Source organism: Sminthopsis crassicaudata, chromosome 2 (assembly GCF_048593235.1).
Source record: "Sminthopsis crassicaudata isolate SCR6 chromosome 2, ASM4859323v1, whole genome shotgun sequence".
NCBI lineage: Eukaryota > Metazoa > Chordata > Mammalia > Dasyuromorphia > Dasyuridae > Sminthopsis > Sminthopsis crassicaudata.
The window spans coordinates 368853099-368877568 of NC_133618.1; the positions used below are offsets into that span (position 1 = coordinate 368853099).

Sequence of the window (24470 nt, forward strand, 5' to 3'; positions counted from 1 at the left end):
TGAATTACTGAGAAGAACCAAGCCTTTCAAAGTCCATGGTAACACATTCTTGCTATTAATTGTGTACAATGTATTCCTGGTTCTGCTTATTTTGCTCAGCATCCTTCATATAAATCTTTCTAGGCCTTTCTAATCAGCTTGCTCATTATTTTTTATAGAACAATAGTATTCACTTACCTTCATGTACCACAACTTGTTTAGCCATTCCCCACATAATTTACCTTTTTCATAAGACTTTAATTCATAAAATATCTTGGAAATTTTTAAAATTTATTTTTTAACCCCCATTTTATTGATAAGGAAATTGCAGTTCAGAATTGTTCCACCAACTCAAGATATAGTTGCATTGTGATGAATAATTGGAAACAAATTTCACCATTTGTTTGAGTGAGGATCCAGTTGAATGTTACATTATTTATAATTTAATATCTTATATAAGTCTTTCTAATATAAATGCTAAGAGTAAGTTAAAATATTAATGTTGCCTTCAGATACCTTAAACTTGGAGATAACCTTGTCAGTGATTGAAGAAAAAAAGGAAATGTTATATCACTGGATTGTTTGTCATTGGTTTAAAAATCTTTTTAAAAATTTTGATTTATTTAATATCTTCCCTTAGTTACATTCAGAACAAAATTTTCTTTTACATTTGTTTTTAAATTTTTTGAGTTCCAGGTTCTGTTCCTTATCCCCACCCACAATTAAGGAACCATATGAGAAGTTATGTAAAACATTTCCACAAAATGTAAATTGTGAAAGAAATGAAAAGAAATCTAATGAAAATAAAAACCTAGGAAAATTAAGTTTAAAAAAAGAGAGAGAGAAAGAGAATGCTTCAGTGTATATTCAGATACAATCAGTTCTTTCTGTGGATATGTATAAGATTTTTCATCGTAACTTCTTCAATGTAGTTATGGATAATTGTACCACTGAGAATAGCAAAGTCATTTATAGCTAGTCATCTCAGAATATTGTTATTTTGTATATACTTTGCTTGAGTTCATGGAGGATTTTCCAGGTCTCCCCCTCCCCCCCGACATCTTGTTCATCATTTCCCACAGAAAAATATTCTATCACAATCACATACCACAGTTTATTGAGCTATTCCCCATTTGATGCACATCCCCTCAATTTCCTTTTTTTTTTTATCCTGAGAACTCCTATGAATATTTTTTTGTACATATAAGTCATTTTCCTTTTTTTTTTTTTTTTTTTTAATCTCTTGGTATTCATGCCTAATAGTGGTATTGTTGGTCAAAAGATATGCATGAATTTATATCCCTTTGGACAGAAGTCATAGTTTTTGAGCAATTATCATTTGGGCCATGGCTCTTTTTTATTTATTTATTTTTTAATAAATTTGACTCGGTTCCCTCGATGAGGCTTTATTAGAGACACTTGCTTCAAGATTCTTTTTACAATTACTATTGCTAACTGTTTTTCCTCCCATTTATTCTTTCTTTTATCCTGTTCTTCCTCAAAAGTCTTTTGATACTGACCACTCCCTCCCACAATATACCCTCTCTTTTATCATTCTCCTCCCTCTTCCCATATTCTATTCCTCTTCTATTTTCCTGCAAGTTGAAATAGATGTCTAAACCTATATTGAGTATTTATTTCTTCTTTGAGCCAATTCTGATGAGAGTAAGGTTCTTTCATTCCCTCTTCCCTCTCCCTCCTTTCCTCCACTGTAAAAGCTTTTTCTTGCCTCTTTTTTATGGCAGATAATTTGCTCCATTCTACTTCTCCCTTTTCCTTTCTCCCAGTATATTCCTCTCTCACCCCTTAATTTTGTCATTTTTAAAAAAAATATTATCACTTCATATTCAATTCACACCTATGCCCTCTAAATACTTCTAACTACCCTAATAATGAGAAAGTTCTATTGAATTACAAGTATCATCCTCCCATGTAGGAATGTAAACAGATAAACATTTATTAAAAGTCCCTTATGATATCACTTTCCTGATTACCTCCTTATGGTTCTCAGAGTTCTGTATTTGAAAATCAAATTTTTCATTCAGCTCTTGTCTTTTTATCACAAATGCTTGAAAATCCTCTATTTCTTTGAATGACCTTTCCTCTGAAAGATTATTCTTAGTTTTGTTTGATTGTGATCCTAGATCCATTGCTCTCTGGAATGTCATTCCAAACCCTCTGGTCCTTTAATGTAGAAGATGCTGTTTGGGACAAGAAGACCTACCCAAATTGACTACTCAGAGATCACTCATAGAAAGCAGAATTATTTATTAGAATCTTGAGAAGCTGATCTCATCCTGGTCTGTGAGCCAAAATTCATAGCAGGATAAGGCCAAAGCCTTGAAAATGCTTACAGCTTTTATACATTTCAGACAAAGAACCTCCAAAATCCCGCCCTCTATATGTTGTCATTGGTCACATAAGTCTACTGTACCCCTACTTGGTCAGTGGAATGTATTAGACAAGGTAAGATATATAACTTCTTCGGCCATGTTGACAATGGAATGTTGTTTAGGCCTTATCTAAAATCACGTGATTCTGGAGAAGCCTAAACTGAGGCCTAATAGGCTTGGTCTACTTTAGTAAACAGTCTCTGATCAATATGTGCTGTAAGTTCTTCACCCTTTTCCCACACAATGCTAAATCTTGTGTTATACTAACTGGCTCTACTACATTTGAATTGATTCTTTCTGGATACTTTTAATCTTTTCTCCTTGGACCTGGGAGTTTGGAAATTTAGCTGGGAGTTTTTCCTGGGAGTTTTCATTTTGGCATCTCCTTCAGGAGGTGATCAGTGGATTCTTTCAATATCTTTTTTACCCTTTGATTCTAGAATATCAGGATAGTTTTCTTTCATAAGTTCTTGAAAGATTATATCTAAGATCTTTTTTTTTTTTTAATCACAATTTTAGGTAGTCCAATAATTTTAAAAAACATTTTATTTACTTATCTATTTTCTTATGCACATACAATAGCTTTTTAAATACATATTTCTTTATAAATCATGTTGAGAGAGAAAAATCAGAATAAAAGAAAAAACCAATATGAGAGGGGAAAAAAAGCCAAAAAGAAATGAACATAGCATGTTGATTTATTACATTCAATCCCTGTAGTCTTTTTGGATGCAGATGGCAGTTTATTGGGATTGCCTTGGATCGCCAAATGACTAAGAAGAACCAAATCTTTCATAGTTGTTTGCCAAATAATCTTGCTGTTATTGTATACAATGTGTTTCTGGTCCTGCTTGTTTGACTCAGTATCAGTATTAGATCAGTAATTTAAAAATTATCTCTCCTAGATATATTTTCCAGATCAGTTGTTTTTTTCAATGAGATATTTCACATTTTTTGTCTATTTTTATCATATTTTTGTTTTGCTTTATCATATTTTGATTTCTCATAAAATCATTAGTTTCTATTTGCTCAATCCTAATTTTTAAGGAATTATTTTCCTCAGTGAACTTTTGTACCTCCTTTTCCAAATGGCCAATTTTTCTTTTTAAGGCATCCTGCTCATTAGTTTTTTGTTTCCTTTTGCAACACTCACTTTTTCTAATTTGTCCTCTTATTTGTCTTACTTGATTTTCAACGGCCTTTTTGAATCTTTCATAGTTTGAGCCCAATTCTTAATTTTCTTGGAGGCTTTGGATATTGAAGCTTTGACTTTGTTATTATCTTCTGAGTGTGTGTTTTCATCTTCCTTGTCACCATAGTAGCTTAAAGATCAGACTTTTTTTCACTTGTCTGCTCATTTTCCTAGTCTATTACTCTGCTTTTAACTCTTTATTAAAGTAGAGCTCTATTTCCAGAGTAGATGGTGCATTGTCCCAAGTTTCTGGAGTTTTGTGCAGCTGTTTTCACAAATCCTTTTAAGGACCTGACCACAGACATTCTTTTCTGCCCTGGAGCTGCTAATTGTGTCTCTGCCCCCTGTAGCTATAAGATCTAGTGAGTCCTGCTTTGTTGCTTTGTTGACTCCAGGACTAATTGCAAGCTGGGGAGTTCTATAGTGGGGATATTAAAGGTGGAGGTATTGTTTTCTACTTGGAGGACTCTGGGAGTTACATGGATTAAGGGAGACCCTTTCCTTCCCCGCCTTCTATGTATATCCTTGTTGAAAGAATGGGAGTGCCCCAAGCAGGGACTTCCTTGTGGCCACCAAGAACTGAGTGTAGAATTTAGGTACAGAACCAGAGAGAGGCCTTTTCTGTCTAGGAGCACATCCTGGAGGCAGAGGAATGGACTGCATCACCTCCGAAGATCACTTTCCCAAAAGACTCAGCAGCATCAGACTCCCGCCCAGTTACCACAGACCCTCTCTGCTGATATTCTAAGGCCTCCTTGGTGTCCCCCAGCCTAGAGGTGCAGAAGCTTCCAGCACTGTTACTGATTCAGAGGTCTTGCTTCTCTGAAACTGAGGCCTGAACTGTAGCTGCATCTGTTTCTGGGTCTGCGCTGGCATGGCCTGTGCTGGGATTTTGTGCTGGGCTCCCACGATGGTTCCACATACCTTTTTTTGCTGACCTTCTAAGTCCTCTTTGGTGTTTCTGGGCTGAGAGCTCTGGAAACCACCCATATTGCTACTGCTTCATAGGTCCTGCTTAGCTGATGCTGGATTTGGGTCCAGGGCTGTGTTAGCATAGACTGCCCACTGGACTACCACCCTGGTGTCACAGATCTTTTCTGGTGACCTTCTAAATTGCCTTCCGCTGGAAAATGTTCTACCCCACTTTTTAAGGGGTTTTGATTCTTTTCTAAAATTTGTTTAGAGACATTAAAGGAATTTGGAGTAGTTTAGGCAAAAGGTTAGGCAAGTTCTTGCCTTTATTCTGCTATCGTGGCTCCACCTCTATCATTGAATTTTAATACAAATTATTTTTTCACTTTAAGAATTAAGAAGGATGCACATAATGTTCAGAGAAAACTTCTGAAGGTCTGGGTTCAAATTCTGGCTCAGTTACATAATACTATGGTCAAGTCACTGATATCTGAGGCAACTCTAAGACCTTATAAGTTACAAATGAGTTGCTGTTCAGCACTGGGATTTTTCTCCACTGGGATTTATATAAGAATGATGAAATTACAGTTCTGGATCATTCAAAAACAAAATAAAGTAACCCACACCTATCATAGGAAGCCTAAGATATAGTTTAGTGTTTATCTTATATGTTCTTGCCACAGAGCACTTAAAATAGATACTTTGGAATTGTTACCAGTGAGAAATACTTTTGAGTTCCCATTTTTAACACATTGTATCCATAATTCTTAAAGCACTAGATTGAAATTTTTAGCTGATTTTGAGGTTTCTTAAATTCACATATAGTTGTCCTTTATCTGAAAGAGATACTACTATTATTCTGGTGTAGCTATGTCTTCAAAGTGAAGCCTTTTGGGAATTGCATGTAAAAATAATACTTTCTAAGACCCTCAACTTCAGAGTGGTAGAAAATGACAGCCAACTTTTTAGAGATTATCAAGCATGCAAACAATATATTATATATATATATATATATATATATATATATATATATATATATATACACACACATATATATGTATATGTATATATATACATATATCTAAAACAATCCAATTTTGATAAACGGAAATTATAAAGATTTAATATTAATGTTTTATTTAACTTATCTTTTTGGAATCTATTAAAAGTCTATTTGGTTATCTTATTCTGGCGTAGATTCTGGTGTGACTGGACTGACTTAAAAGACCATGCTAATGAGTTGCAAGTTTTGGCAAATCCTAACAGCCTGGCCAGGCAATAGATACTATTTTTATCCTCTCTAGATTAGCCAGGCTAAGTCTGGGGAGATTTATCACCAAATTGGCCACAAGATTATGAATTTTTTTGTCATTAGCAACTCAAAAAGACCACCTCCTAAGGTATATATAGACAAAATCGTAGTCCCTTGATTATGGAAATATAATGAGTCCTTTGATCAATGAGCACTTATTCCACCAGACACTGTACTGGGCTTTGAGGATTCCAAAAGGTAGAAGTGATGATAAAATGAATGCGAGACACTGGGGAGAGCCTATCCAGAGGTTAAGGGATGAAAGATGAAATGTCAAATGTGAAGATCATCTGGACCAGCCTCTAGGAAGCATGATGTTCAGGCCCAATAATATGGAGAAATTATTTAGACAGAAAGAAGCTTAAGTTGAGAATCCACAAGGAAAGGAGTATTCTGTTTTACAATAATTTCAAGTAGAGCTTCATAGAAAAAAAAATTGACCTTGCCTCAGGGACTTCAAGAGTATTTGGACGGAATGAAGCATGATTACAAAATGTAATATTGAATGAAATGAAATCTAGGGAGAACATAATGAGAAGGATTCATAAGCTGGAAGATGGTAAATCTTATTCGACTGTTCCTTGAAAATTAGAATAGGTCATACAGAAAGCACTCAACCTAATGATCCAAGAAATGATGTTTTTAAATCAAAAGATTGGAAAGATGGGACAAAATTTAATGATACAATATAAAAGCCAACTCACCTTGGAAAATAGTTCAAAGAGAAATTATCCAAGAATCATTTGACTCATTTTGTAAAATATTTCAAGAAATTATAAATGGAAAGATCTATTATAATCAGAGAGCAAAGTGAAACCAGAAAGTATCACATGGTCATCTCAAAATGAAAACTTCCAGTGACATCATTGTCAAAGTGCATAGCTGTTAGATTAAAGAAAAGGCAAGGGTTATGAGAATTAAGATCTGAGATTTTGAGAATTAAATTTGGCAATTAAGAAATAATTATTAACATTGGAAAGAGTAATTTCAGTTGAATGATAAATTTGGAAGCTAGTTTGCAAAAGATTTAAAAGTGAGAAATCAATCGTATTGAATATCTTTTTCTAGCAATCTTTTGTTTCCAAATTAATTTTTAAAAAATTTTACAAATAGAGGCAGTTAGGTAGCTCAGTGGATATAGATAGAGCACCAGCTCTGAAGTCAGGAGCACCTAAGTTCAAATCTGGCCTCATTCAGTTAACATTTCCTAGATGTATGACCCTGGGCAAGTCACTTAACCCCAATTGCCTCAGCCAAAAAAAAAAAAAATAGTTCTCTTGCCCAATGAGGTGGGAAAAATGAAAGTGGAACCTTATAACAAATATCATTGTAATGTCTTAAGAAATTTATATTGTCCATGCCCCACCAAAAAGTTTCAATTTGCACCCTAAATCCATCACTTCTATTTTTATAGCTTTCATAGTAGGTACTAAGGTTATCACAAATTTAGATGTATTCTAACACTGTTATATTTAAAACTGTTAAATTTAAAACTTTAATTGATAGCACAGGATTTTTGACCAAGATGATTGCCTGAATAGTAGGCAGAGAATAAACATTTATTAAGTGCCATCTGTATGTCAGGCAGTGTGCTAAGCACTTTACAAATATCACCTCATTTGATCTTTACAACAACTTTGTGAGGTAGGAGATAGATGCTGTTATTATCCCAGTTTATATTTGAGAAAACTGAAGCAGACAGGTCATTTGACTTACCCAGGATCCCTAAGCTTGTAAGTATCTAAGACTGGATTTGCGCTCTGGGCTCAACACTTTATCCAATGCACCACTGAGCCATATCTATGTTATATATGTCTAAAACTCAGCTCCTACATGCTCCAACAAACTCTAAAATTCACATTAGACTAATAGTTTAAAAAAAAAAATCAGTGAGAAACTATATTAAGCAACTTCTTTTACTGTAGAATTGCACAATATGTCAGTAGTGCCTAGACTCTATGCAAGGAAAAACCCAATTCAAAACCAGTCCAAGACGGTCTCCCAGCATAACTAGAGACCAGCTGGAGGAATATGTAACCTGCAAGACTCTGTCTTTTACAGCACTAAGAGCAGAAGGTTCTTCAAGAAAGTAGTCAGGAAACTCCAGAAGTGGGTATCTTGGAAATGTTTGGGAGCCACAGCTCAATGAAAGAAGAAATGAAAAGCACAGCACAATCTAAGATCAGATTAGGCTAGGCCCAAGGGTTTCTGAGATACCTTTTTCCATAAGATGGCAGAAAATCCCTGGAAGATAGTGCTTTTAAGTCCTCTTGACTTCATAGCTGTGCTCTTTCCACTGTTCTATCTAGCTGCCCTGAAGACGGTGCTTTGAACCAAAAAGATCTGGCGGCCTAACACTGGAAGATATAGTTCATTGTAGAAACTCAGGTGAACGAGAGAGATACCAAGCAGGTCTGAATTTTCTTTGTGTGTTTTTTTTTTTTTTTTTAATTATAGCTTTTTATTTACAAAACATATGCATGGGTAATTTTTTCAACATTGACCCTTGCAAAACTTTCTGTTCCAGATTTTTCCCTCCTCCCAAATCTCTCCTCTAGATGGCAGGTAGTCCAATACATATTAAGTATGTTAAAATATATGTTAAATCCAACATATGTATACATATTTACATAGTTATCTTGATGCACAAGAAAAATCAGATCTAGAAAGGAAAAAAAAAAAAAAACCTGAGAAGGAAAACAAAAATGCAAGCAAACAATAACAAAGAGTGAAAAGCAGGTCTGAATTTACCACTTGAAATAATGGATAAAGCCTGGCTCTGGCACAAAAGCACAGCATAGGAACTAAATGAACGTATCAAAAGAAAACACTGATAGGTATATTTCTTATAGCTAATCTAAAGATGTCCCAAAAGAAGTAATTGTAAAAATTGTATATAGGCATCCAAAGGAAAAATGTACTTTCCACAAAGACTATGTAAATTCTCTTACATAGAGATGAAATAATAATTCTCTTTTGAGGAAAAAATTGGAGACTAAGTAGCTTACAAGAACTATCCATTGATCAACTGTGATGGACTTGGTTCTTTTCAACAATGAGGTGATTCAGGTCAATTCCAAAAGACTTGTGATGGAGTTAGAACCATCTACATCTTGAGAGAGGACTGTGGGGACTGAATGTGGATTACAACATAGTATTTTCACTTTTTAAAATGTTGTTGGTGGTTGTTTTTCCCCCTCATTTTTTCCCCCTTTTAATCTGATTTTTCTTGTGCAGAATGATAAATGTAGAAATATGTTTAGAAGAATTACACATATTTAACCTGTATTGGATTACTTGCTGTCTAGGGGAAGGGGATGGAGAAAGGGAAGGAGAAAAAAATTGGAACACAGGGTTTTGCAAGGGTGAATGTCAAAAATTATTTTTGCCTGTATTTTGAAAAAATTTAAAAAGCTGTTTTTTTCTTTTTTAAAAGATTCCCTCAAAACTAGAATAGATCAAAGACAAATCAATGACTCCATGAAATCTCAAGAAATGTTAGAAGAAAATCGAAACATGGAACATGTGAGATTGCATAACAAAAACAACTGGCTTGGAAAACAGGTCAAGGAAATATAATTTAAGAATAACTGGACTCCCGAAAACCATAGTGAGAAAAAGTCCTAGATATGTTTTACAGAAAGCATAAATGAAAATTGTTGTCTATTAAAATCAGAGGGAAAAATGAAGTTAGAAAGTTGAGAAGCATTTATTAAGCTCCTAATTAATGTTCACTTCCTGTATTAATTCTATATTAAGCTGGAGAGGGGGTAAGTTACAAAGAAAGACAAAAAGAAGTGCCCCCAAGGAGCTCACAGTCGAATACAAACAAATGTAAACAAGACCTGTACAGGAAAAATTGTAGATAATAGCAGAGGAAAGGTAAGAGAAGTTAAAAGAGATTGGAAAAGATTTGTGTAGAAGATGGAATTTTATCTGGGATTTGAAGGAAGTCAAGAAATGGAGATGAAGTAGCAGAGAATTTCTGTCATGGAGGAGAATCTGAAAATGCCTGGAGATGTATCTTGTTTGAAGAACAAGGAAGCCAGTATTACTACATATATTTGAGGAAGGATGGGGTGGGGTATATGATGTGTAAGAAGTTTGGAAGACAGGTAGAAAAAAAGAAGGAAAACAGAAGTTTTTCTGCTTAATTCTAGAGATAATAGGAAGCCACTGAATTTATTAAATTGGGAAAGAAAGCATGACTTGATTAGACCTGAGTTCCAGGATGATCAGGTTGACAACTGAATGAAGAATGGACTGGAGTGAGGAAAGGCTTGTTACAGGGAGACTAACCAAGGAGGCTTTTATAATATTTTAGGTATGACTTGTCAAGGATTCCCACTGCCACCAGGACTATCTCCAGTTGTCCTGATCTATATCTTGCCACTGTATTCAAATGGCTCTGAAGTACAAAGCGAGACTAGTGACTTTCTAGCCTTCTCTCACTTAAATCCACCTCACTTGCATGGCATGGCATCACCTCCCTGATGTGTCATGGTTGACCTTAAGAATGAAGAACAAACAGTAGGTTTAACTTGATGGAGCCCTTCATCAAGGTAGTGATGGTGTCAGAAAGAAGAGAATTTATTCAACAAATCTTGATAGAACTTGGCAACAGCAAGAATGAGGAGTAGAGGAAAAAACCCAGGTTAATAATGATGGTACTCTAAACAGTAATAGGAAATTTAGGAAAGAATTCAGTTTCCTGAAAGAATCCACAAAAGGGAAACTCCCAAAGAAAAATATTCTGCCAGCATTCAGAAATAAGTAGTTTAAGGAATCACAATCAAGACTACAGGAGACCTAGCAGTTTCTGCATAAAGGAGAGATTTTGGAATGCAACATTTCAAAAGGCAAACTAAGACACAGGCTTATATTACCAAGAATAATTTACCTTGCAAAGCTCAGTGTTATCCTATGGGGGGAAAATGGATCTTTAATGGTATAGAGCAGGGGTTCTCAAACTGTAGCTCGCTGAGGATGTTTATGCAGCCCACCGGATTAGAGTGTGAGTTTTTGTTTTTATTATAGTCTGGCCCTCCAACAGTCTAAGGGACAGTGAACTGGCCCCCTATTTAAAAAGTTTGAAGATCACTGGTATAGAGGACTTTCAAGATTTTCTAATGAAAAATCCAGTAACTTTGAAATATTAATAGAAGAGGCAAGAAAAACCCACAGTAAATTTACATTTTATCAGCTGAATGGTGCTATATAATGATGTTGCCCTATTAGAATATGCTAATATCTTAATAGGAAGAAAAAAAAGTATCTAGTCAGAATCTCAAGATCTTCAAAGGATAATAAGTGAGTTAAATAAGAAAAGTAAATAGAATCTAGGTGGGTGGATTGAGTCTCCTCTCTTCAAACTCACTGTTCCCATGCAGCTTACATTTTTTTTGTTGCTATCTTTCCTATCTATATTATCTTCATTCTAATTATTTATCCCTTATCTCTCCCTCTTCATTTGCTTTCACTTCCTTCCTTCCTCTGTATCAGAAGACTTATTAGTTATTCCACCAACCAATTAACCAATGAACAAACATTTATTCAGGGCCTTGCTACATTCTATGCTGGGTACTGGGGATATATATTTGAAAAGCTCAAGTGGTCTTCTGGATAACTTATAATTGAGGCCTTTTGGTGCCTTAGGATGCTGATTCCAAAATTTAGAATTATTAAAGACATTGTGAATTATCTTATCTGTCCTCTCATGAGAAAATTGAGGTCTAGAGAGTTTAATTGTCTTCTCCAGGATCCTAGAGGTAGTGAATGACAAAGTTGGGATTTTAATGCCTTTTTTGTTTGTTTTTGATATAATCAGTTAATTTTTTTCTGCACTTAGCCCCTTGTTCCTTTGGAAAGAGAAACCTGTCTTGTATCTACTAAAGGAGAAACCCCTAGACTCTTACTTCTTTTTCTGTTTGGTGAATAAAAGCATCTGTACACCTGTCAGTTCACTTGATTTCTAACAATTATACAATTATCACTATATAATTTTGTAAACCTTTAACACTCTAGTATAGTAGCAGTGATATGAGAGATAATATTGTTGAGACAGGTGATAAACTGAAGCCCTTTTCAGTGCTCTTAGTGTCTGTGTAATCTTGGAAATTTATAGAATCTTAGAATTTGACATTTAGAACCAGAAGCAACATTAGAGGCCACCCAACCCCTTCATTTTACAATAAGGATACTGAAGCATAGAAAGATTAAGCGATTTGCTCTGGATTACACAGCTAGTGTCTGAAGCAGGATTTGAAATTTGGTTTCCATTTTCATCATTCTGTCCATAGTGCCAGCTTTAATTTCCTTATATTAAGATAAGCAAAATAGATTGAGCATCTATTTTGTTTTCAGCTCTTTGTAACAAAAAGTATTGTGTTATATATTTTGATATCTGTGGGACCTATATTTTTAATTCTTTTACCATCCTTATTCATCTTTTGAGAGTACCATTGTTGAAGGACAGCTCCTAGATTTATCTAGCATATCCTTTTCATACATTTATCATTCACTTGATTATAGAAGGAACATTGGTCTGAGGAAGTGTGGCATCACTACTCATCTCAATATTAATTCAGACTAGATTCTATTACAATAAACTGTCTACCCTAATTGTAATTTTATCTTTTATTGGATTGTCATCCAAATTTTGGGAATCTTTCTACATAGAGATTTTTTGGGAGTATTTAAGTTAAATAATGACTTAAAATTTATAAATTAATTTGTCTTTTCCCTCCACAGTGCTAAGCACTTAATTAGTTATTGTAATTAGCCACACTTATTTCATGTAGAATTAAAATTTACAGGTGCACTGGTTTAAGCTTTAATTTTACATTTTTATTTGTAGCAAAGCCATTCACACAACTGGTGAAGGAAATGCAGCTTCATCGAGATGACTTTGAAATAATTAAAGTAATTGGAAGAGGTGCATTTGGTGAGGTAAGGTAAACTTTAATTTTAAAACTAAGGTCCACTGTATTTAAAATTAAGTATCTCCAGTTGTTGAGTTTTCCCCCCCTCCTTTGGGGAGGGAGTAAATAGATTTAATGTCCTAATTAGACAATTAGGATATTGTTAGGTTTTCAGGCCATTGCCAAAAGGTAGAGTTAAGACTAACAAAGTAACAGTGCTGTATTTACATGATGATTAGGGAATATATGAAGTTTGATTAATTACCTTTGAGAACTTTTGCATAATGAAATAGTACTAGCAGGTTTGATATTTCCTGTCTTAGATACAGTGAAACCTAAGCTACAACAACAAAGTGTGTACACCAAATGAAGCCAACCCTTCCTAAATATCAGGAAGTATAAAAGATAACTTTTTCTCAGATCTTTAAGTAAGAATTATTTTGTACTAAAATAGGTTTAGTGCTGTGTACTTCTAATTAATATGCAGAATTTCTCTTATTCTAGAATTAATAAGCACTAAAACATTTTTTCTCCATTCATAGCTATACTTATTTCACTGGCAGTATACTGCACAATATGTTGTACACATTAAAGTGTACTGGTTTGTATAGTGACAATTAGGAAGCAGAATATGAATCAAATAAGTATGTTTGGTAGGATGCCAACTGCTTGAGGGTTGCTGCTGTTTATTTTTGTCTTTATATCCTTACTTCCTAGTGTAATTCCTTGCATTTAATAAGCACTTAATAAATGTTTGTTGAATTGAAGTAAAGAGAAGTTATGATTAAGGATCACAGGAGATGGAAAACATCTACACATCTAGTCAAATCCTCGCAACCTAGAAACCTTCAGGATATGAAATTATGCTTCAGATATAGTGTAACTTAAGTTCATTTTGTCAGATAAGGCAGGAACACTGCTCAAGTTAACCCATTAAATAACATTGGAGAACTTAATACTTAGAGATGCCTCCCAATTCTCCTTCAGCTCACTACACATACCTGGAGTAATAAATTCTCTTTGCCCTCCCTCCCTTCAATAGTAATTTAACCTAAAACCCTCTGCCCCACAAGAAGTAGCAGACTCTAATTTTCCCCACATACCCAAAGAAAAAGGAAAGCATTTGGAGTTGAGGAGGGAGGTGGAAGACAAAGGCAAAGCTAGAGAGGGAAAAAGAGTTTTCATGCTTGAAGGAGAGGAAACTAGTAATATACACAAGCCTTTTCGCTCAGAATTTACTTTTGGCAAACTCCCCAAACCCGGTCCTCATGATCTCTCAAAAGTCAAGGAAGATGAGGAGTATGGTCATAGTCTAAAGAATAGGGCTTCTTAATTTTCTCCACTTATGACCTCATTTTGCCTGAGAAACTTTTACATGATCCTGCGTATATAGATATATAAACTAGTCATACATATCAAACATTTACCGAAAATAAATCATAATTTTATGATCCCCATATTCAGTTACAAGACTCCATATAGGGTTGTTGAACCACAATTTAAGAAACTGAGGCCTTGAAGGTCTCTGCAAAAATACTCCGAAGACTGAAGAAGTAAACCATAAACAAGTAGCTTTACAAGCTAATGAGAATCTGAATGACTAAATAGTTAAGGCAAAACACCCAAATAAAACCTTAACTTAAAGCAGATAAGATTAGTTTCATGAAGACATGAGGAAAGAGCAAAGGAGCAAAATGTAAAGATAAACCAGAACACTATGAGCAAGTAGGCTATTTTAAAGGAAAACGACCCATAATTCCCTGATCAAAAGACTTCTGCAAACACCCCAGAGATTATCAAATAATAGTAAGAAATAAAGAATAATTCAAAAGAGAAATAAGTAGCTCTGAGGGAGAAAAAAAAATTTGTACACAAAATACATAAATGGAAAACAGTTGGCAAAAGACAGCATTTTAAAAGAAAACATGAAATCTGTGTAAACCATCAGTACTGACCTTGTAGGTGGAATAATAGAAATAATATAAGTTTTATAAATCTCTCAGAAAAACATAACAAATTAAAAGCTTGAAGGAAAAATACATGAAAGCTGCACAGAACTTTTAAGTTTAGACAACATTGATTTGATTGATGAGACCTGCAGGTTGCTGTCAGAGAAAATCCTCAAAATTGTGGGTAATGAAAAATGTCAAAATTTCCAGAATAAAGTTTGGAGGAAAATGATTTTAATATGTATGAGCTGTGCCAGTTTGAATAGCCCAGGATTACTCCTCAGAAAAATGGAATATTAAAGCAACCCAAAATAACATAACAAACTGACCCTAATCATCAGTGAAAAAAGATTGACATTCAACCAAAAAAAAAGTATTTAAGGAATTATCTCAAAATAAATTGACCACAATTTAAGAGGAGTTATAAATTTTTAAATAAAATCAATGAACTTGGAATAGGACATGTGTAAAGAAGAGAGGATTAGAGTCTATGGGAATAGACTAGTATCAAAGTAATTTTTCTAAAGTACTGGTTATTAAGCACACTAGTCTAACCATGTCATCTTCATACTCAGTATACCCCAGTGGTTCCATTACCTCCAGGATCATATAAAAAAAATCCTCTGGTGTTCAAAGCTCTTCCTAACATTATGCCCCTTTCTTTCTTTTAACTTAATTTTCTTACATAGTACTCTTTGATCCTATGACACTGGCTTACTTGCTGTCCCATGAACAAGAAGCTTTATCCCTCAAATCAGGATATTTTGTTTGGTTGCCTTGCATGTACAGAATGTACTCCTTTGCCTCCTCCTCTTTGCTTTTGAATTACTTTGGCTTTAAGTCCCAGCTAAAATCTTTTCCCAATCCCTCTTAATCCTTCTACCTTCCCTTGCTTCTTGTCTCCCCAGTTAAATTGTGAACTCATGGAGTTCATACTGTCTTTTGCCTCTTTTTATATCTCTAGAGCTTAGCAACGGTGTCTGATGCCTATTAGGTATTTAATAAATGCTTACTGACTGAGTATAAACAAAACTTACTTTTTGTACGCAGTATAAGAACAAAGTGCTGACTTAAAAGTGGAATCAATAAAAAGTAAATAAAGATAGGAAAATAGAAGCCTAATAGTCATCACCTTAATTGTAAGTAGATTAAACAAATCCATGAAAACAAAATTGAAGCAGAATGTATAAGAAAATTAAATCAACAATTTGCTATATACAAGGTACACATCTGAGAACTTACAGAATCAATATTAGAGACTAACTGGAAAGCTTACAGATAACAAATTTATATACTCTGACCTATAATATTAAATATATATATATTTCTCATTGCCACATGATACCTTTCCAAAAATTTCATGTGCATGGGTACTGTAATGTAAAAAAGCAGAAATACTAAATACTAAAAGCAACCCTTTAAAGTTCATAAGACAAAAATAGTACACAAGACAAAACTAAATGAAGATTTAATAATGACATCCTGCATAATAAATGAACCAGGAATAAATCACAAATAAAATAACCATGTAAAGAAGAAAAACATTGAAACAATGTGATGAAATTTCTAGGGTGTAGCTGAAGCTATCTTTTCTTCAAGGAAAAATACTATCTGAAAATGTAAGTGACAAAATAAAGAGCATTAATGACATATACTGCTTTTAAAAATGGGAAAATCAAGTCTAAAATATATATGGAGGGGAAATCTTGAAAATCAGAAGAATTAAAAAGTAAAAGGGGGAGAAGTCTATAGAAATATTTCTAAAAATTTCCCACAGCTAGGAAGTGTTAAATATTAAGTGTTTGAGACTGGATTTGAACTGAGGTCCTCCTGACTTCAGGGCTGGTGCGCTATCTACTGTGCCATTTAGCTGCCCCTAAAAACTGCCTTTTTTTTTTTTGTTTGTTTGTTTATTTGTTTTTGTTATATCTTTTTATTTACAAGATATATGCATGGGTAATTTTACAGCACTGACAATTGCCAAGCCTTTTGTTCCAATTTTTCCCCTCCTTCCCTCCACCCCTCTCCCTCAGATGGCAGGTTGACCAATACATGTTACATATGTTAAAGTATAAATTAAATGCAATATATGTATACATGTCTAAACAGTTATTTTGCTGTACAAAAAGAATCAGACTTTGAAATAGTGTACAATTAACCTATGAAGGAAATAAAAAATGCAGGCGGACAAAAACTGGGGTATTGGGAATTCTATTTAGTGGTTCATAGTCATCTCCCAGAGTTCTTTCGCTGGGTGTTCAGTTCATTACTGCTCTATTGGAACTGATTTGGTTCATCTCCATCAGAATTGATCATCATATAGTATTGTTGTTAAAGTATATAATAATATCCTGGCCCTGCTCATTTCACTTAGCATCAGTTCATATAAGTCTTTCCCGGCCTTTCTGAAATCATCCTGTTGTTGGTCATTTCTTATAGAACAATAATATTCTATAATATTTATATACCACAATTTATTCAGCCATTCTTCAATTGATGGGCATCTAAAAACTGCTTTAAAAAAAAAAAGATCACTAAACCTTTATCTAATATGTTCTTCCCCTCCTCACCAAAAAAAAAAAGGAAAAGGAAATGAAAAACATTTTTCAGAATTATTAAAACCTACTAGCCACTAAAAATATATTTTTCTTGTCAAGTTCCAGAGAATAAGCAAAGAAACTAAATGAAGAAATAAGTACATTCTAGACCTGAGGACACAAAGTAAATATGCAAAAGTAGTTAGCATTTCCATCAGCGATTTTTAAAAATCCAAGAGGTAAGTATGGTAATCCCATTAAAAATATATGAATGTTTGTGAGCCATTTTACCAAGAAACCCAAGACTTTATTATAAATGTTATAAAATGCTCTCTAAAGAAAATAAAGAATAGGGGCAGCTAGGTAGTGCAGTGAATAGAGCACCAGTCCTGAAATCAGGAGGATATGAGTTCAAATCTTGCATCAGACACTTAACACTTCCTAGCTGTGTGACCCTGGGCATGTAATTTAACCCCAATTGCCTCAGCCAAAAAAAGAAAAGTTAGCATCTCAAGGAAAATAGTGCAAAAAAGTGTCAACGAAGATATAATTGTACTTTCAAACCTCATTTTAAAGTAGTAACTGTGAAAGGCATTTTATACTAGTTTTAAGAAAATTAATCAGAGAACTGATCCTAATTTATAAGAAATCAAACCATTCTCCAATTGATAAATGGTCAAAGGATATGAACAGACAATTCTTAGATGATGAAATTGAAATTATATCCACTCATATGAAAGAGTGTTCCAAATCACTACTGATCAGAGAAATGCAAATTAAGACAACTCTGAGATACCACTACACACCTGTCAGATTGGCTAAGATGACAGGAACAAATAATGATGAATGTTGGAGGGGATGTGGGAAAACTGGGACACTAATACATTGTTGGTGGAGTTGTGAAAGAATCCAGCCATTCTGGGGAGCAATTTGGAACTATGCCCAAAAAGTTATCAAACTGTGCATACCCTTTGATCCAGCATTGTTGCTATTGGGCTTATATCCCAAAGAAATACTGAGGAGGGGAAAGGGACCTGTATGTGCCAAAATGTTTGTGGCAGCTCTTTTCGTAGTGGCTAGAAACTGGAAGATGAATGGATGTCCATCAATTGGAGAATGGTTGGGTAAATTATGGTATATGAAGGTTATGGAATATTATTGCTCTGTAAGAAATGACCAACAGGAGGAATACAGAGAGGCTTGGAGAGACTTACATCAACTGATGCTGAGTGAAATGAATAGAACCAGAAGATCGCTGTACACTTCAATGTTGTATGAAGATGTATTCTAATGGGAGTGGATATCTTCAACATAAAGAAGATCCAACTCACTTCCAGTTGATCAATGATGGACAGAAATAACTACACCCAGAGAAGGAACACTGGGAAGTGAATGTAAATTGTTAGCACTACTTTCTATCTACCCAGGTTACTTATACCTTCGGAAGCTAATACTTAATGTGCAACAAGAAAATGGTATTTACACACATATATTGTTATCTAGGTTATATTGTAACATATGTAAAATGTATGGGATTGCCTGTCATCAAGGGGAGGGAGTAGAGGGAGGGAGGGGATAATTTGGAAAAATGAATACAAGGGATAATATTATTAAAAAAATTACTCATGCATATATACTGTGAAAAAAATTATAAATTAATCAAAGAAAAACATTATTAGATAGACAAAATCAAATGTAGACAATAATCTAAGGGTTTGATAAACTTTAGAAAAATTACTTATTAGATAAGAGTTATTAGGAAAATTCAAGCAGTATTATGTAACATATTACATATAACATAGTACCAAAATAAACAAAAGGTGGAAAGAGTTTTTTTTAAGTTAAAATTAAAAGTCACATTTTATTTTATTCAATTTATTTGTTTATTCATTCATTTAGTTTATTTGTTTTGCTGAGGCAATTGGGGGTAAGTGACTTGCCCAGGATCACATAACTAGGATGTGTTTAGTGTCTGAGACTAGATTTGAACTCAAGTCCTCCTGACTTCAGGGCTGGTGCTCAATCTACAATACCACCTAGCTGCCCCTAAAAGTCACATTTAAAAAAAAAAAAAAGTAGAAGAGGGTAAAATCAGCTACCTTTCACAAATAGGATTAGAATAAAATTCTTAATTAAAGGCATAGAAGAAAACAAAATTGATTGTGAAGTTGGAGAGCTTTTACACAAACAAAATAAGTGCAGCTAGGGCAAGAAGAACAACTATTAATTAAAGAAAATATTTCATTAAGTATTTTTGATATGGTTCTGATTCTCTATATAGGGAATTCAAATATGTAAGCCTACATTGTGAAATGTTATGAACAAATAATCCTGAAAAAAAATTGTAAATTGCTTATCATTTGAAAGATTTCTTCAAATCACTAGTAATGATAAAAACACAAATTAGAGCAATTCTGAGTTTTATTAGAGAACAAGCTATTAATACCAATACTGTACTCTTGTATGTTTATATACCAGTTGCCAGTAACAATTTTATTACCCATTAATCTATATCCAAGCTATTTCTAACTTGGAGAGAGAGAAGTCCAAACTGATATATTTCCCCATGTCCTCCAATGTAATTCTGCTCCATGCAATTTTAGGTAATATCATAATCTCAGAAGAAAAAACCATATGTAATAACATATGGACCACTTTCCCTAAGGAATCAATCAGTATGTTCCCTCCCAGAAGTCTTATTTTGATGATCTAAATTAAATAAGAGTTGATGAGAATAGCTTGTAGAGTTAAAGAAGGTACTTTCTGGAATACCTTACTTTAATCTTCCTACGGATAGAAAAACAATTTTAACTTCATTGAATTTCAGAACCTTGATTCCTCTATTACTGGCTCATTTTTAAACTTCCCTCCATGCTTGAGTCTGCTTTATTCAGTAACACCCTATAAGCATCTTGTGATCTGCTCATCTTGGCATGTCCTTTTACAAGGTCTTCCCATTGGTGAATTCCTCCTGGAGTGTCCATTTTGTAGAGTAACTAAAAAACCAGCTTTCCTTCTTTATTCTACTGGCTTCAAAATTATTCACCTCATTCCCCTTTCATCCTCTTCCCTAACCCCCTTTCTATGTTTTGTTTTTCCTCATTAGAATATAAACTCTTTAATCTCTGAAGACTATATTTTTGCCTTCCTCCATGTCTAGATGAGATATTTTTTTGTTTAATTTTGTTGAATTTCTTTATCAATTTGCTAACAACTTTATTTTTTCCTTTAAATAAAAAAGAATTGTCCTTCACTTTTCCCGAGAATTCTTTAAAATAATTTTTAGAGCAAAAAATATTAATATTTTCAATTTATCAAAGAATTTTAAAATATTCCTTCAGCAAGTTGATAAACATGACCAAAAGATGGAATTATTGCTGGAGAGGCTACAGGAAGACAAGTATGTTAATACACTGCTGTTGAAGCTGTAAATTTGTCCAACAAATTTGGAAAGCAATTTGGAATTATGCTTAAAAAAGAAAAGGGACCAATTTGTTCATAATAATTGATTTGTAGATCTTTCTCCTTGACCTGAAGTAAAAGGGAGTTAAAGACAGAAAGGGAGATTCCTAAATATGCCAGAATATTCATAGCATTTTACATTGAACATTTGGTTTAAAAAAAAAAAATTGTGCCCCTCCATCGGATAATGGCTAAGCAAATTGTAGAACACAAATGTTATATTGCTGGACTTCAAAAAATGATGAATATTAAGAATTCAGAGAAACAAGGAAGTAAGCAGAAAATAATATATAATTTAAAATCACCCATATAAAATTTTTAGTAATGTAAATGGATACAACAATACAGTGAAACTAAATGCAATGTATTTGATAAGTCTTGGTGCCAGAGTACAATTGAAAAAATATACCTTTCTTTTTTCATTGTAAAAGTTAGAGATTGGATATAGAATATGTCCTGTTCCCTCAGACATAGTTGTTGTATGTTGGTTTAGCTCTTATGCTTTTTTTTCCTTCCATGTTTTTCAGTCTTTATAACATTTGAAGGACATACTGAGAGATAATTTTGAAAATGAATATGATATAATAATAAGCATAAATAAATCGATTTTTATAAACAATATTGAAATTATCCTTATCTACATTTGCTCCTTAAAAAAAAAGTGTTTTGATATCTATTTTCAACTTATTTTTCCCACAAGGAAATAAAAAAGACAAATAAAAAACCCCATCAGTTCAGTGAAACTCACCAACACAGTATCCACCTCTAACTTTACTTACAGTGTTTTACATCCATAGCCCATGAAAGAATGGAAGCAGGTACATTTTCACATCTCTTCTTTGGGGCTAAATTTGATTAATTTCACAGCATTTAATTTCATTTGTTTTTTCCATTTACATTTATGTTCTAGTTATATTGTTTCTCTGTTCCACTTAATTTATTTTGTTTATGTAAGTCTTTTTCATACTTCCTTGTATTTTTCATATTTTCCGTTAATGTTAACAGTTTGTTTAGTCATTTCCCAGTCAGTCATTATCTACTTTGTTTCCAATACTTTGCTACTACAAAAAGTACTGCTATTTTGGTTTAAAGGACTCTTTTTAATCATTGACTTCTAGATAGGATTCAGCTGCTTAGCACTGGGATTTTCTTTGAAAGTGTATCAGAGTTTAGTTAATTTCCACATAATTACAAGTTGATTTCCAAAATGGTTGGATTAATTCACTCTTTCACTAACAGTTTATTAGTGTGCTTGATTTTTCCTACAACTCCAACATGTACTATTTTTTTTTTTTTTTTGTCATCTTTTCCAATTGTCTTGGGATATATGAGATGAAACTTAAGAGTTGTCTTAATGTGTATTTCTCTTAGTAATGATTTGGAGCAGTCTTTCATATAATTTATAGTTTGCAGTTCTTTTGAGAATTGTTTGCTCATATCCTTTGACCATTTATCCTTTAGAGAATGATATTTGGTCTTCTTTGAACTGTTATATATATATATATATATATATTCGTGTTCATTTCCTATATGGCTTACATATATGACCTTTGTTAGAGAATTTACCATTGCTTTAAATAACTTTTATAATAATGCTATTATATACATCATTTTGTTTGATTTTTATGGTAGCTCTGTGGTTTAGATAGTATACATAATGTTATTTCCATTTCACAGTTAAGGAAATTGAAATTACTTAAACTTAGGACTTAAACCTAAATCTTCCAGGCTTAATGTCTTTTCTGTTTGCTGTGCTGCCTTTCAAAGGAGAACTACTTTTCTCTACTAAATGTAAGGCACTTGTCCAAATTTTGATTTGACCTTGGAAATTCTTATTTTGTTGTGATCTTTTCAATTTGACTTACCACGTAAAGGTATCTCAATTGCTAACATATCAGTTCATTGTTTCATTTTTTTATCTTATAAAAAAGAATTAATTAAATATATTCCAGTAGATATATCTCTAGTGTCTGATGCCATTGCATATTAAAATCCTTTCAAAACTGGACTTTGCTTTGACTCTATAAACTCCCTTCCCTTTCTGGGTTGTGTTCATTGACATAGAGCATATAAAATAATGTATTTTCAAAAATCACAATATACTACGTAAATATGGACTATAATTATTCCAGCCCATTCCTTTTCTCACCTTTCTTCTGGTACCACCCTCATGAGTCTAATTTGCAGTATAAGCAGAGACTTTAATTATTTAATTATTTATCTATTTATTTATCTATCTACTTATTTATTTATTTATTTATTTATTTATTTATTTATTTATTTATTTATTTATTTTTAATGTGAGAATTTTTTTTATTTGACTATATATATTTATGAGGATTTACATTTTCTTTTTTATTGTTCAATTGAGGATGGTGGGAGAGTGGGCCAGATAATAAATTCTTGTAAAAATAAGTTAATAATCTTTATATGAGGAATGGAGAATGAAAGAAAAGCAATTAGAACTGGGAATAAGGAGGACTCTGAAAGGTAGTATCAGTTAAACCTTGAAGGAAGCCAGAGATTCCAAGAGTCAGAAGTATAGGAAATTATACTGTATGTGTGTGTGTGAGACAACCAGCAGTACAAAGGCAAGTAAACAGTGAAGAAGGCAATTTGACCAGTATGGCAATATTAGAATGTGCAGAGGGATGTAATGTTTAAGAAGACTGGAAAGAAAGGACAAGATTATTATGAAGAGTGTTTATATTTAATCTGAAAGATTTAGAATGTATTGGGAGGCAAAGATCAAACCTGTGCTGTAGGAAAACCACTTTAGCAATTGTGCAGAGGGTAAATGGGTAGTCATGAGGGAAATTAAGCAGATTTTAGAGTCTGGACAGGAATGTATCCACTTGTATATCAGTTCAAATCTTTTATTATAGAAGATATAAAATAGATATAAAAGAAACTGGATTTAGTGGCTCCCCCCCCCCGAACCATTTTTTTTTTAAACCCTGTTTATTACCAGAGATAAAATAATGAGATAAATGATACCCTTCCCTGACTTAGTGTGGAATTTTAAGATGTGACTTTTTAAACTTGTTAAAGTATCTTGGTATTGTGAGTCAGTTTTCATTTTTAATCCTTCAATTCTAGAAGTTTAATTTTGAAAGATGTAGAATTTTGAAAAATTTTAGGACCACTGTTTACAGAAAAGAAAGCCACAATTGTACTGTCAGATAGTTATCCCAAATTGCTAATTATTTGTGCTTACATGCCAGTAATTATATATTTGTGTTTAATATTTATAACTATAAAAATTAAAAGAATTTATTTGTAAAAATGTGTGTTGAGAGTGAAGGAGTTTTTTTTTTTTAAAGGCAAATTCATATATAATAAAAGTTTTCTCCATTTAATTTTTATCTATGTTGAGTTAAAAAAAATTTTTTTATTATGGTATTTATTTTTCCAAGTACATGCAGAGATAGTTTTCAACATTCACCTTTGTAAAACTTTGTGTTCCAAATTTTTCTCCTCTCCCCCAAGATAGCAAGCAATTCGAAAATTTAGAAATTAGAGAATTTAGCAAAAAAACCAAACATTTCAGATCTTTCAGAATTCATATATTTTTTCCTTCCTGTCTTTTAATTCTAACTTTGCACATATCTACAATGGTCTTAGTTATTTTATTTCCATATCCATATCAGTGAAAAAAATACAATTTAAAAGGTTAGGGGATTGCAAGAGGCTGACTTGACATTAAAGAAGACAAAAAACTTTTAAACAGGCATGATGACTTTCCAAGCATATTCTGGAGTCATTTGGGATAAAGGTAAACAATTCCGTGTACATACATAGATTTTAAAAGCAT

The 24470-nt window shown here is 33.2% G+C and overlaps 1 protein-coding gene across 2 annotated transcripts in view; it reads left to right on the forward strand.

Moving 5' to 3' along the window:
- Window positions 1–24470, forward strand: part of LOC141556651 (serine/threonine-protein kinase MRCK beta) — a 152998-nt gene that overhangs the window by 24375 nt on the left and 104153 nt on the right. Inside the window, exon 2 of one of the 2 annotated variants that reach the window (XM_074291108.1) lies at window positions 12645–12736. The exons of the other annotated variant lie outside the window; for it this stretch is intronic. Coding sequence (XP_074147209.1) covers window positions 12645–12736 — 92 coding nt within the window. The remainder of the gene's footprint in view (window positions 1–12644; window positions 12737–24470) is intronic. 2 annotated transcript variants of the gene reach the window in all.